Source organism: Lutra lutra, chromosome 11 (assembly GCF_902655055.1).
Source record: "Lutra lutra chromosome 11, mLutLut1.2, whole genome shotgun sequence".
Lineage (NCBI taxonomy): Eukaryota > Metazoa > Chordata > Mammalia > Carnivora > Mustelidae > Lutra > Lutra lutra.
The window spans coordinates 42,173,632-42,188,846 of NC_062288.1; the positions used below are offsets into that span (position 1 = coordinate 42,173,632).

Below are 15,215 nucleotides of genomic sequence, written 5' to 3' on the forward strand. Positions count from 1 at the left end.
TGTCTAACAGAATTACCAGTGGGAATGAACTGGCCCCCAAGCAGCAGGGGGCTAGAGCTTATAGCCCCCAAGTCCTATAAAGGCAGCCATCCCTGGATTAAGCTCTTTTTATTTCTTGATTGTTTAATGTCTTGCATATTATAATCAGTGCTTTAATTCAAGATTTGGGCCTTCTGGCAGTTTTCTGAAGGGCACATTTTGAAGTCAACTAATTATCGTGTGCTCTTTTCTTCAGTCGCTGCAAGTTCTGTGCTCTGACAGAGTATTTCTGTACTTGTGGTCACGTTAATCTTTAAGCTGATGCTGCCCGAGGGGTTGCCAATGCAGAAGAGTCAGATAGTGACAAAGCACCGCTCATGCCTCAAGAAGGGCTTTATGGGTTGGCAGTGATAAAGGGAAACGAGAGATTACATCACACTGCATTTAACTGAGACAGTCTGTAAATCAACTTTTCTGCCTGAAAACAAGTAAACATTCTGGAGAAGAATACATTCACCTCTCTATTGTTAGAATTGCATGAGTGCTCAAAAAAAGGGTATGAGCCTCTATTCTGTGAAACAGAGACTGTTAACTATAAACCAATGAGATAAAAAGTTCTAAATAGGTGGAAAGGTATCAGTCTTATTCCAGTGTACCCATGACTCATGCTCTAGAGTAAGTTTATGAAAGTAAGCATGTATCACAGGAAGTAGCATTTCTGATTTAATTCTGCAAAGAAATGCACAGCTACTGCAGGAGTTTTTATTGTACCTTTACTACCCAAGTTGAAAAAGTCAAAATCCAAAAGCAAGAACCCATTTTGTAAGAAGGGGGACACATGAGAATACAGACTCATATTTGCTTGTACTGTACATAAAGAAATGCCAGGAGGATAGAATGGGGATGGGAATACTGGAATAGAGAAGAGCAGAGAGCGGAAATGGGAGTCAGAGTTTTCTATTGCCTACAGTTTTATTATCATTATCATGTACCAATGTGAATATACCTAATTCAAAAATTATGTTTATTAAAATAATGAAATTAAATAGGAGTTAATAAAAGCAAAGAACAAATTACATAAACAAGATGTTGGCAAAAGGAGAAATAACAATCTTCCTACCAAAAAAAGCTGAAATATACATATAATTACAAAGAACCAGCTAAATGTGGAGATTTGCTAAAACTAGATGGTGGACCCCTACTGAGTGTTATATTATTGTCTGTAGCCCACCTGTGCAAGACTGAAATATCTCCCCCTCCAAAAAAAAAAAAAAACAACAACAACGTGTAAGAAATTTTCCTTTATCAAAGTAATTGATCCTTATAGCCAAGGGGGAAACATTTTTATGAAAATGGGGGTCAGGGGTGCCTGGGTGGCTCAGTGGGTTAAAGCCTCTGCCTTTGGCTTGGGTCATGATCCCAGAGTCCTGGGATTGAGCCCCACATCGGGCTCTCTGCTCAGCAGGGAGCCTACTTCCTTTCCTCTCTCTCTGACTGCCTCTCTGCCTACTTGTGATCTCTGTCTGCCAAATAAATAAATAAAATCTTAAAAAAAAAAAAAAAAAGGAGAGAAAAAGAAAATGGGGGCCAGGTAGTGAAGGTCTGCTTTTAACTACTCGCTTTTTACTTTCATAATCTGATGCAAATGCAATGTTTACAAATAAGTAGTCATTGTGACAAAAATACACAGGGACATTCATGAGATATTGTACAGTGTATTGCCTGCAGTGAGAAATAAATAAGGAAAGCAGGTTTCTTCCCTCAAGTCAATAATCCTAAACCCTGGAAACCTTATGCAGGAGCTCTATTGCCTTTCCAATTTTGAAAAAACTTTAACCAATGCCTTCTGTTTGCCAGACTTTAATCTTCTCACACTTTGGAGATTAAACCCCAATCAAGCTCAAACTGAGTAGAGAAAACTGTCTGCCCTAGTTAACTGGGGCCTGCAGGATAATCTTGCCCCATTTCCAGTCCTATGAGAAACCTGTAAAACCAGGGCAGGCTGTGAACCAGCCACCCAGGACAGAGGGTGCACTAGAGTTTGTCTCAGAATTTCAGGGGTATTTTGGACTCATGATAAATCATCAGAAGCTAACACTTGGTAGGACAAAAGCAACGGTTCTACCAGGCTGAACGCACTCAAATTCCTGGGGTCGCTTAAGACAATGAGTGACTCATCCAGATCCATGCCTCTGGATTCTCTTTTTTTGGGGGGGTGTAGTTATTTACTAAGCGATTTTAGGTCTGTTGAACTTGGGTGGGTGCCCTGGCCAGGCAAACTCTTCCTCTGTTTAACTAAGACTCAGTGTAGATGCAGCACAATGTTTCTAGTGCTACTATCTCAACTGATTCCCATCTCAAGAGTGTCCTTGTGTCAGAGGCCACAAGAGACCCTCCATATACATGATCTCCAATTCTGACAACAACCCAGCAAGACTGTTGCTGTTGGTTCCATGTTGTAATGAAAGCAATGGAGGCTGAAGGAGTTCAAGCATGAAGCAAATTACTTAAGGCCATACAGATAGTTTTATAGTAGAACTGACAGTCAAGTCCAGGTCTGATTCCACAAACCATGTTTTTTCTACTACAGCAGATGACTTTTGATGTCATAACTTTTAGCTTTAGGAGTTTGAACATTATGTAATTAAACTAAGGATGACAAATCATATACTAACTTATATATACTAACAAATATATACTAACTTGTGCTTGAGCATATTTAAAGTCATTTATAAAGACAAATGACAGTCACCTAAAAACAATTTGCTTGGGAATGCAAAGCTATTCAAAATATAAACATTACATTTTCCTAATAAAATCGGTATTAAAAATTAAATTATAACTCTAAAGAAATGTATAAATCTTACCACCTTCCTCGGGTTTCATGTCTAATAATTCATCTACAGGTCCAATAGAAGAGGGGAAAGAAAACAAAATTATGAGTCAATTTCATTTGGTAAGGAGTTTGTCAAATTTATTAAAATCGAGTCATTTTCCTTAATCTAGATTACCTGAGCATGCATTATGTGTAGAGCTTTTGTCTAAGGCAGATAAAACGCTTTTTCCATCTTCAGCTGTAAATAGAACACATGCATTTGGTTATCACCAATTCAGAATGGGGTGTGTGTTCATATGGTCTTGCAGTGTAAGGTAAACACACAGCTCCTCAACACAGAAGCAGGGGTCCTGAGATTACATTCTGCTCAAGCTGTTGGCTCTCAAGGAGTTCTGAGTTAACAACCTCGGATCTTTGATTTGTTTGGTAGAAACCTATATGACACTGACCTAAAAATTCTCCTTTCATGGACAAACGTGTGATTTAAGTAACTGACTACTGATGGTGCTACAAACCTCAGCCATTTGGGGCCTGGTCAAAATAAAAAGGGCAGATCGCTGAGTGAAAGTAATCAGTCTGTAAATGCTAAATACAGCATAATTCCCACTATACAGAATTCTGGAAAAGGCAAAACTATGTTAACAGTAAAAAGATCGGTGGTGGGGCGCCTGGGTGGCTCAGTGGGTTAAGCCTCTGCCTTCGGCTTAGGTCATGATCGCAGGGTCCTGGGATTGAGCCCCACATCGGGCTCTCTGCTCAGCGGGGAGCCTGCTTCCTCTTCTCTCCTCTCTCTTTGCCTGCCTCTCTGCCTGCTTGTAAAAAAAAAAAAAAAAAAAAAAAGATCGGTGGTTGCTCAGTGTTTGGAGGAAGGGAGAGATGGACAAGGAGACACAGAGGATTTTATGACAGTGAAACTATTCTGTATAATATTCTAGTGATGAATACATATCATTATACATTTGTCAAAACCCATAAAATGCATAGCACCAAGAGTGCACCCTAATGTAAACTATGAGTGGCAATGATAGGTCAGTGTTGGTTCATCAATTATAAGAAATGTATTACCTTGGTAGGGGATGTTGATAATGCATATGTAGGGAGAGGGGATATAAGGAGATCTTTGTACCTTCTGCCCAATTTTCTGTAAACTAAAAACCACTCTAGGTAATCAAGTATGTGTCTGTGTATATGCATGTGTGTGTGTGTGTATACAACACAATACAACAGTCCTAGAACTTGGTTTGCTTGGGGTGGCTCAGATGGTTAAGTATCTGCCTTTGGTGCAGGTCATGATCCTGGGCTTCTAAGATCTAGCCCTGCATCGGGCTCCCTGCTCACTGGGGAGTCTGCTTCTCCCTCTCCCTTTGACCCTTCCCCCTTACTCATGTTCTCTCTCTCTCCTAGATGAATAAAAATTTAAAAAAATAAAAAATAAACCTTGGGTTTGCACACACGTACGTTAGATTTTTTGCAGGTCACAAAATAAAAGACAGATGACACTTCATTATGGTGGATTCCATTCTATGTATACCTAAAACAAGGTGATCAACATTTGCAATCTCAAAATATTATGCAAATACCACAAACAAGTGAACACACTACACAAAGAAAGAAAAAATTTGATTCTTTCATATAAAGACATGATTTATATTGACATGTAACTTGAGAAAACAAATATAATAAACTGGAGTTTACATTTTCCCTCAAAACTATAATACTTCTAGATTCCCACAACCTAATTCATGCTGTCCACACCCAAAAGATAGTTAGGCTGGAGGTGGGGATCAATACACTCAGAGAGCTCTTATGTGGCCAACATCAGGTTGGCTTCCTTTTCTGTCTTCTTCTGTCGCTTGCTTCTTGTCTCATGCTCTAGAACAGTGTCCTTCTGACTTTCTCCTGGTCCTCCCTGGCTCATAGTCTTTGCCCAGGCTGTTAATTTTACTTTGATAGCTCCTGCAATAGCACTTGACTTAGCCAGATCTGTGAGCCCCTTAAACTCCCTATTGCACATGCCAAGGACCTTCGCAGCTCTTATCAAAGTTAGAGTTGCCCAATTACTTGTGCAAATTATTAGATTTCCACCTGCTTCCTGTTCTGTGAACCCTGTCTTGGGAAGGGTCTGAATACATCTGGTGTACTACTGTGTGCCCAGAGCCTACTGCTGTGCCTGCCACACAGGCATCACTCAACACGTATCTGTGGAACAGGGGCCCCTGGGTGGCTCAGCTGGTTAAGTGTCTGGCTCTCAGTTTTGGCTCAGGCCATAGTCTCTTGTGAGACCAAGCCCTGCATTGGCTTTGTGCTCAGTGAAGGTCTGCCTGAGATTCTCTCTTTCCCTCTCCCTCTGCCCCTCCCCCTGCTCATGTGTGCTCTTTCTCTCTCAAATAAACAAAATTTTGAAATCAATATCTATTGAACAAACGAGCAAATATGTGAGTAAGTGAGGGTGTACATACATGAAATGATGACATGAAGGCAAATTAAAGAGGCAGATGGGGAGAGGTTTTTGCTTTCTTTTGAAAGGTAGATGAGAGAGAAGCAAAGGAAGCAGTAAAGTGGAAGAATGAAGTGGTGAAGCAAATTGTTAAGAAAGTGGGAGGAAAGACCGAAGGAAGGTAGAGGGTGGAGGAAAAGAATAGAAGAGAAAGGAAGTCCCAGGGTCTGCTTTGCCTCCTATTATCTCCTGGAAGGGCTGCCACAGCAAAGGGTGGAGTGAGGCAAAGGCGGATATGCCCCGCGGAGGGCCAGGCTGAGGAGAGGGTTGGGGTAATTTCAGTTCTCTGCACACTACCTATAAAGCTTTCCCTTGCACCCCTGAGGATTCAAGTCCCAGTGAAAAGCTCAGCATTATATCACCTTAGTCCCTCCATGTTTTACTGGACCCTCTATTCCATTATGAGAACAACCAGTGAAAGAACTGGCTGTCATCGCAGGAGCCAGGAATAGCTGGCACATCGCATCATCTCCTAACATTCTGATCGCCTTCCCGACCATCGGGGGGTCAGCACACCCAAGGAAGCTGATGTTACTCATGACAGAGCAGACCCAGGAAGCACCAGCAAGAGCCCTGTCTGAGCTCTCCCCATCTGTTCTCAACAAAGACCAACCCCCCACCCTACAACACACTGGAAACCGACTCACCCAATCTGATCATGTAATCTTATTAAAACTGTCTTTACAGCCCAAATGGCAGTTAGAACTAGTAATGGCAATAGCAGAAGTGTTATCATCTGTTGTAAAAGAAATCGCTCTCTGTTCATTCTCCATTTTGGATGCTCCTCTGACAGGCTGCTGCTGAAGTGACTAATGGTGCTATTTTCTGGCTCACAATATAAAACCTTCTCTCAATAACGCAATATCGTCAGTATCATTGATATTTGAAAATTCAAAACCGAAATGGTAAAAAAAGAAAAAAAGAAAGAAAGAAAGAAAGAAAAAAAGCAAATCAATGTAGAATTTTTTCAATTGGAAAAGAAGAAAGGCCTAGGCGGAATCTGCCAAAAAAGAAAACGAATTGGTTGCCGAGCAGTAGCATTTCAGAAACAGTTCTAAATAAAAATCAAAACTTACTCTTAAAACTAGAAGACTCCTTGTGCTGGTTTTCATCCTCTAATGAAATTAACCTTAAAATTAGAAAGAAAAAAAAAGAGTTTAGTAATCTAGTTCTAAAAATTTTGTGTTTACGATAAAGCCAGATATTCTGTATAATATAACTGCACTTTAATACATGCACACACACATAAGCACAGTCATTTACATGCCATTAATTTTTTTTAAGATTATTTAATTATTTATTTGACAGACAGATCACAAGTAGGCAGAGAGGCAGGCAGAGAGAGAGGAGGAAGCAGGCTCCCCGCTGAGCAGAGCGCCCGATGCGGGGCTCCATCCCAGGACCTAAGATCATGACCTGAGCCGAAAGCAGAGGCTTCAACCCACTGAGCCACCCAGGCGCCCCCATGCTATTCATTTTTTTAAGAAGAAATAACATTTGCTGGCTTTTTCCTCTCCTAAGGCTGGTTAGAAGCACCTTAATAACTGAGTTTGATTTCATCATAAGTCATATATTCTGTAAATATCTAGTTGAGCAGAAAGTATAACTAAAATAGATGCTGTACAGTTGTTGCTTTTAAAAACATAGTTAAAAAATTGATGGGCAAATGGGTGTTTATTCTGATTCCTGCTGTTATAAGAGAGGAAACCTCAGGAGGTTAGTGAAATTACCTAAGGCTGAAAAGCAGGATCAGTCTCAAATCCAGAAGACTGTCGCCTACTGAACTCTCACCATAGTGATTAATATCACGCAGAGATACTTCACCACCCTTAGACTCAGCTGGTACCTTTGAACCTCCCTCTAAAGCACCTTTACCTACTGTTTTTGAAAAATACAAAACAAAACAAAAAACCAACTTGTTAAATTTCCATTTTGTATTTAAATTAGTTACTGGATTACACTTCTCGAGCTTTTTTATTATTATTTATTTATTTTAAAAAAAGATTTTATTTATTTATCTGACAGACAGAGATCACAAGTAGGTAGAGAGGCAGGCAGAGAGAGGGGGTGGGAAGCAGGCTTCCTGCTGAGCAGAGAGCCTCATCTGGGGCTCAATCCCAGGACGCTGGGATCATGATCTGAGCTGAAGGCAGAGGCCTTAACCCACTGAGCCACCCAGGTGCCCCACTTTTTGCACTTAAAAAAAAATAAAGTACTAAAATAATGGAGAAACCTGAAATTAAGGAAAACTAATCAAGACAACCTTGGGTGTCTCCTTTCTAAGTAAAAGTTAATACTTTATTTTTATTACAGTGACATATATGGTGAAAGGAAGGTACCAGCACTCATTTCAGGTCCTGCTCTTACTGCATCAGGGGCTTAGGCAGCCCCTTAACTTCTTCTGAGCCTCACTGCCATCATTTAAATAATGAGGAAATGCTGGCATTGATTACCCAAGGGGTACTGTGAGAATGAGTAGAGATAACATATAATAAAGCACCTGACATTGTACTTACACAGCAGGTGCTCACTAAAGGGTACTAATAAGCATTACTATTATACCAGGAATACATTAAACTGCTTCCCCCCAAAATAGTCAACTGTATTAGTTTCAGATCATATTCTATAGTTGTTCTCACAGTGAAAACTTAAAAAGGCTTGCGGTGCCTGGGTGGCTCAGTTGGTTAAGATTCAATCTGTCTCTTGATTTCAGGTTGGGTCATGATCTCAGGATCTCATGCATCCAGCTCCATGCTCAGTGGGGAGTCTGCTTGAGATTTTCTCTCTCTCACCCTCTCTCTGCCCCTCCTCCACTAAAAAATTAAATAATAAATAAAATTAAAAAGGCCAATACTGGGTGCAAACACTTCTGTGGGACCAAAATACATATTTGAAACTTTAGAAACACAGTTAAAATACAAACCAGTTTTACCACACAATTATCATCTAAATTTTTTTGTGTGGAGAAAGAATCCCAAATGGGGGGAAGGCAATCTACTTTTCTAGGTCAGCCAGTTCAAGACTAACCCTATTCCTGCAAGCCCTGATATCTCAATAGGAAAAGATTCACGCTGAAACCTCCTTGCTGAACGAGGTCAGGACACATCATACACCACAGATGTTGAGAAATTTGTCTCAGTATGTAAAAGTGGCAAGAAATGGAGATGGAGCAGTAACTTCCTGCACTCAAAACTGCTCTCTGATTCACAGAGGAAAAAACAGAAGGTCTGAACAGTAAGGAAACAAAATGTCAGAACTCAACGCTTTTGTATGATGACACCTTAGTATCAGTATCTCAAGAGGCAATCTCATAGGTTATTCCCTTTGATGAGAGAAAAGCCAGGGGATTTCTTATCTGGGACAGGATTTTGTAAATGATGGTAACAAAAGGACCAGATTGGGTCCAGAAGCCTGAGAGAGCAGAAAGCTGAGGCTGAGGCCACTAGATGGAGAGCCAGAGAGCACTGGAGATGTGTGCCTTTTCTTGTCCCAGTCAACTCCTCACAAGTGTGCTCCTTCTAAAATCTCAGAAATGGTCTCCTATTGGGATGAGTCCTGGCCAAGCAGGAATATGTGCAGGACAAGTCTGGGCTTCATCTTAATACATCAACCCAGAGAAGTGAGAAATAAAGCAATTTGCTTGTGTTTGAGACCCCAGCAGATTTGGTCAGTGAGGACTGTGCTGCTCTTGACTGTGGAAATAAAGATTTTGCCTAGAGAAGCAGCCGGGACTTACTGCCTGGGTTCCTCCACGGTGGCCTCTGCACTTTCCTGCTGGGTGATCTTCTTCCTTTCTTCTTTCTCAATCAGTTTTTTCATAGGGTCTTGTAAGCTCTTGATCATGATAATGAAAAGGAAAAAAAGAAAAAAAAAAGATCAATTAAAAAAACTCAATTGCCTGTGGTCCAGAAACCAAACCTTGAAGTCAAGGTTAGGGGAGGTTATCTTGATCCTATCAAGTAGACAGAAAAGAAATTTTAAATGTTCTCAGACCTGTCCAAGAAATACTAGCCTATAAAGGAGAATTGTTTTGCCACTAGATTTATGCTTTCCGCTTCGTGGTAAGTTATTCGGAAGAAGGCCTTTTGGCTATTGCTAACTTTATTTTCCATCTTCAACATGTAGCAAGATAAACATTCTGTTCTGCTTACAGCCCACACACTGACAGAGTAGAAGCTTTTCTCCCCCAAAGATGAGACAATTTCATTTTATTTTTAATTTTGTTTGTGATTTTATAATCTAAAAACAGCTTTTGAAAAACTAAGAGAAAACAACACCCTTTTTAAAGGAAAAAAAATACAAAATAGTGGCTTAACATATTCTGACAAGTTAACTCCCACGAGTGGACACAGCAGGTGCATCTGAATCATGTAGATTAAAAATGGGTGGGAATCTGTTTCTGGAACATAATTTCTTGGAGTTACTGTTCTCAAGTTTTATTAAATATTTAAGGAAAGTCTTTTTAAAAATCCAGTGCCTAAAAACTGCACACCAATGGCAAAGCCTGAAAAAGCAAAACATTTCCATTATAACTGAATAATGAGTTATAAAAAGAGACCTCTACTTGTGGTCCTAATTAAGCCACAAACCTACAAATTACACAAGAAACATCTCAAGACACTCATACTGCTTATAATCGTAGAACCTTTAAAATCTGTCCTTTGGGCCTTCCTGTCTCATCCTCCTTCCCCTTCCCCATCTTTCTCTTCTCTAGTGTGACCCACACAGAGAAGGTGACAAGCACGTTTCCTACACCAACTCTGACAGATTCATGATGTCCAGATGCAGGCTGGATGGAGATAATTTGGAGACAGAGTCTTTGCAGAGCTGGGCTAGGATGGACAGTGGTGCCTGTTATGGATGCCAGGTGGACCCTGGTGTTATGCTCTGTCTCACTCCCTATACAGAATAAATTCCCTATAACACCCAAGTAATCGTGTTACCGTTTTTCTCGAGAACCCGTAGTAGTTCCTTATTTTTTTTCCACTTCTAGTCTAAACCTGTCTGCCTGATTTGAAAGGTCTTCTAAAATGTGATCCTATCTTACTCTCCCAGATTGCCTCCCACTGGCTTCCAAATGGGAGCATTCCATTCACATAGACCTATCTCCTCATCACCTTCTACGTGTTAATTGCTCCCTTCCCACCTTTGTTCATTCTGTTTCTTTACCCAAAAAAGTTCTAACTATGTGTCCACCCTCAAAATTGTGATCAGTCTTTGCAAAGCTCAGATCCATTACTGATATCTTCCTTAAAGCTTCATTCACTAAGCACACCATATTTAAGAAAGTCCTTCCATCTTCAAAGTGCATTTACAGTCTTATACATATTTGGTTATATCTATTCTGAATTATGTTTTGCTTCTTAAAAAATATTTTTTACATTAGAAAAATAATAGAACCACATGCAGAATGCTTGGAAAACTAAAAAGGAAAAACTATTCGTAATTTGATTTTCCCCCCAAAATTAGTTATTATTTACATATATTTCCTTTCTGGTTTTTCATACTCATACTACTTATATATAATTGGAATCATTGCATATAGTTGTCTTCTTAAGCAATATAAGATGTGTCGGTATTTCATAATAAAAAACATCCCTCATCAGAGTAAAGAATATAAAAAAGATTTTGTGTATCATAAACATTCAATATTGAATTAAATATACATTCATTCATCATTTTTCTAACATAGGGCCAAGGTTTTTTCACTGAATATATGTGCTATGATTGGAGTTCTGAAGCTTTTTCTTGCATAAAGGACATCCTAAAAGCATTGTCATCATTGGTAATGACTATTTCTGGACATTTAGATTAGTATACTCAGTTGACAAATAATTTGAGAGCATTTACCAGGAGTCAGGTGCTGTTTTGGGTGCTGGAGATACCATAGTGAACAAGACAGACAGAATTACTAGTTAGTGATGAATCTAGGCAGGGAATTAATATGGGGGATGCAAAGTGACTGGGTCACTACTTCAGTTAGCAAGAACATCCTCTCTTGGAAGTGACATTTCAGCTGAAGTCAGGTGACATGCAGGAGCCATCCGTGTACAGCTCAGGGAGAAATGGAGGCCTGAGGATAAAGGCCTAAAGGAAGGAATAGCTTGACTTGGTCGAGGAACAAAATGAATCCCCTGGGATTATAATGTAGTGGGTAAGAGTACAAGTCTTAATAGGTCAAGATACAGAGGTCAGCAGGGGTCACACAGGGACAACATTTCTTTACTCACATTCATCAATATTTAACATTATGCCCCACTGCCTTCATCATATTATTTTGCCCTTTACATCTCTCTAACACATGACCACTAAATGGGACCCATGATTATCAGCTGGAGGGGGGAATGTGGTAAAGGACAGCACTGGAACAAACAAGGCAACTGGAATATGTAGTCTAGATGTTCTTCTTTTTTAAAATCATACACCCCAAAGCATCTGGCAAAAGCTGGGCATGTGTGTATGTGTATTTTGGAAATATACAAAGGAGAAGTTCAACAGATGTCAAAGACATACTCTTTTCAATAGATCTGCCAATCACAGCATTTTATTCGCGTGCGCACACACACACACACACACACACACACACACACACATCCCTTCCAGCAGCTTTTTCCCCAAAGAGTGGTCCAACTCTGGTCAAAGTGAAGCCGGGAGTATTTTCGGCTGAGGTTCTGATGGCCCCAAGATGCACTTTTCAATTCTGTGACGCTTTGTCCAGGCCTCCTGGTTTGCTCAATTATCTTCTCATTGCATTTCCTTTTTCTCAGTCAGCAACTAGGCAGGGCCGGGACATGTCTGCTCTTGGCCGGCTGTGTCTAGCTGCCATAGGGCTTGCCTAAGCCCCTGAGATGCCCTTGACAGCTCCATGGTTATCATCCCTTCTGTCTCCAGCCCGACCTCCCCTCATAACCACACTCCAGCAGCTCTCAGACAATCCCTTTGTAATGTAAACCACTCCTTCCTTCTTTTCAACCCCTTCCCTGTTGGGCCATTAGCGTGGACTCAATTGTTGGCTCCCTGTCACCACAATCACAGTTAAGTCACTATTGTGCTTCACCAACAGAATGGCTACAGTTCCAATTGCTACTTTATTATTAATAATTCCTGTTACATTTTCTCCTCTCTGCCTGCTATTACCATTGTCCCTATAACAATGTGGCTATTGCTACTCAAGAGAGGTGCTAAATATGTTCTTGTTGATTGATAAATTAATGTACCTAGGGTTAAACTTTAAGGTTAAAAATTATAGCTCTTTAGCTAGGAAGTCAAAGTCTCAGGGGAAAAATAGGAAAAGGCTTAAAGAACCACAAGCAAAATTAATCCCGAGCACCAGTGCTTATTTATGAAATGCTAGAATTCTGAGCTAAGGGGAATCTTACGGGGGGAATCTATCATTAGCTTTATTGAGATATAATTCGTGTACCATAGAATTCACCCATTTAAAGTATATGATTTAGTGGTTTTTGGTATAGACACAGAGTTGTGCAACCATCACCACAGTCAATTTTAGGACATTTTCAAGTGGCATCTTTTGAAGCAAGAAAGATTTAAAAAAAAAATTTTTTTTTTTTTTTTAATTTGACAGACAGAGATCACAAGTAGGCAGAGAGGCAGGCAGAGAGAGAGGAGAAAGCAGGCTCCCCGCAGAGCAGAGAGCCCAATGCAGGGCTTGATCCCAGGACCCTGGGATCATGACCTGAGCCGAAGGCAGAGGCTTCAACCCACTGAGCCACCCAGGCGCCCCAAAGCAAGAAAGAGTTTTAAATCAAACTGAATACTCCTCTATTCAGTAAGGGAAAAAAAAACTCACAACAATATATATGGAATTTGTTTCTTACAAAGATGGCAAATGATACAGATAATAAACTTAGAAGCACTTAGAATCACCATAGAGGACAAATCATGTCCGCTTTCCTCTTTCAACAATCGTTCCTGGGTGTGACTGTCTGATACAGGATATTCTACATGGTGAACCAGTGCTTTCTCCAAAGTTTGGAGAAAACGTCCAAGTGGGGGCCATGGTGGAGGTGAATTCTTCATAGTATTTTAAAGTCCACAACTCAGCTGAAAACACTTAACCTGACAGCATCTGCCAAAGTCAGGGGTGACAGCATTTTCTGTGTGACATGAACACCTGCTCAGGCAAAATGAACCTAAGAGGCCCGGCTGACTGCACAGACTGGACAGGCATCAGATGGAACTATTTTGAATCAGTGGCTGATGGCAGCCACATTCAAATCCACGTCCAGAAACGAAACGTCAAAATACTCTGTTTCTAAATCGCAAACCCACCAGATTCTTCATTAAAACTGCTTGTGAAAATCACTACATATTAGCAGCAATACAGCATCATACAAGACTGAAAGGTTTTGAACAGAGGAAAGAATGTCTTTAGACTAAGTAACCTTTCTCTGTTTAAGGCTGCACTGACATGCTAATAGTTTCCATCAATGCTTAAATGGTTTCAGGAAGCACACACACAATATATAAGATCAGCATGACAGAGGAAATGCGCAGACGGAGCTTGCAAAAGTGTCTTAGAAAGGAAACAGCTTAATATAATAATGGGAGTTACTACTTCCTGTATTAGGAAAATAAAAGCAACAGCAACATTCATCTGAATGAAAGCAAAACTACTCAGCAAAACAAATTTCACAGACAAAAGGCTAGCAGCCAACCCTAATACAATGACCTAAGTTTAAGTTTAGCCTTGACAATCAAGTAACATTTTTTCTAATCTTCAATTATGACATTTAATTTTCTTAGGCTACTTTCCATTAATTATGCTGTATGCATATGAAGGTGCCAAATGATTGTCTATAAAAGGAAATGGAAGTGCTGAAAATAGTGAGGCATGGTTAAAAGACGGTGAAGTCAGTTGGGTGTGTGTATGTTTGTGTTTATATAATTGGTAGCACATGAGGAATAAAAAGCAGAGGCGGTGATGATGTGCATGACACACACAATTCATGGCCGTTTAGCATGTCCCCGACCTCCCCACCTACACAGTTATGAATCTATAAAGATACTATGCAAGGAGCATTGCTAATCTAGGACCAGAAGGTACTCTTGAATTGTACTGTAGAACAAAAGATTAGAGAAAAATAAACACAATCATAAATAAGATATATTATCTTGTTCTTTAAAATATGATGGAAAATTGTTACTGGGAAGGCATCATGGTGTCCTGGAAAGAAATGCACTAGGAAAATAGATCAAGTAGTGCTGTGAAATGGAAAAGGTTCTTCACCCCTTGGGGGCTTCTGTTCACCCTTCAGAACAATGGAGTTAGTGACAAGTATACCTTCCTTGGAATGATGAGGATTAACGGAGATAATACTTCTGCACAGTATCAAGTTCATAGTGAGCAATCAAACTGTGCTTTCTTATCAACAATTTTTAAAGGCCTAAAAGGAATTAGATGTCTTTAAGGTCTCTTCTTGTGTTAGGTACTGCACTCCATGTTTACACATCTCACAGTTCCTGGTTTCCTGAGACGAAATGGAGACTCAGGCGAAGTAACTTGCTTAAGGTCATTCAAACATGAAGAGGCAGAAGCAATATTTGATTCCAGGTCTTCAAAATTCTACAACTAGTTAAGAAATAGTATCGAATAGCCGAGCCAAGAACTGAACTCCTTCATATGAAGTGCCCAAGGAGATCAAGGAGACTCCATTCCAAACTCTAAAAGAAGGGTCCTAGGTTCCTAGGTATCTGAGGGACTGACATACAGATAATGTTTTTCACCTATGTGCAAACCTTTGAAATGAAAGTTTACAACTGGACTTTTTTAAAGGTGGCACTTGTGCCTTCTCCCGCCCAACTTGCCTCACAGCTGGAAGCACCCCTCCAGAAGAAATGACATGTGGCAGAGTGGGAAAGGCATGAGCACCCCTGTTCCCA

The 15,215-nt window shown here is 40.2% G+C and overlaps 1 protein-coding gene across 20 annotated transcripts in view; it reads right to left on the bottom strand.

Annotated features, from left to right (window-relative positions):
* The window catches only part of ICA1 (islet cell autoantigen 1), a 148,321-nt gene that overhangs the window by 23,771 nt on the left and 109,335 nt on the right, over positions 1-15,215 (bottom strand). For all 20 annotated transcript variants that reach the window (XM_047695110.1, XM_047695109.1, XM_047695122.1 and 17 more), the window contains 4 exons: positions 9,049-9,146; positions 6,389-6,441; positions 2,991-3,053; positions 2,847-2,879 (listed from right to left, as the gene is read on the bottom strand). In XM_047695110.1, the coding sequence (XP_047551066.1) occupies positions 2,847-2,879; positions 2,991-3,053; positions 6,389-6,441; positions 9,049-9,146 (247 nt within the window). The remainder of the gene's footprint in view (positions 1-2,846; positions 2,880-2,990; positions 3,054-6,388; positions 6,442-9,048; positions 9,147-15,215) is intronic.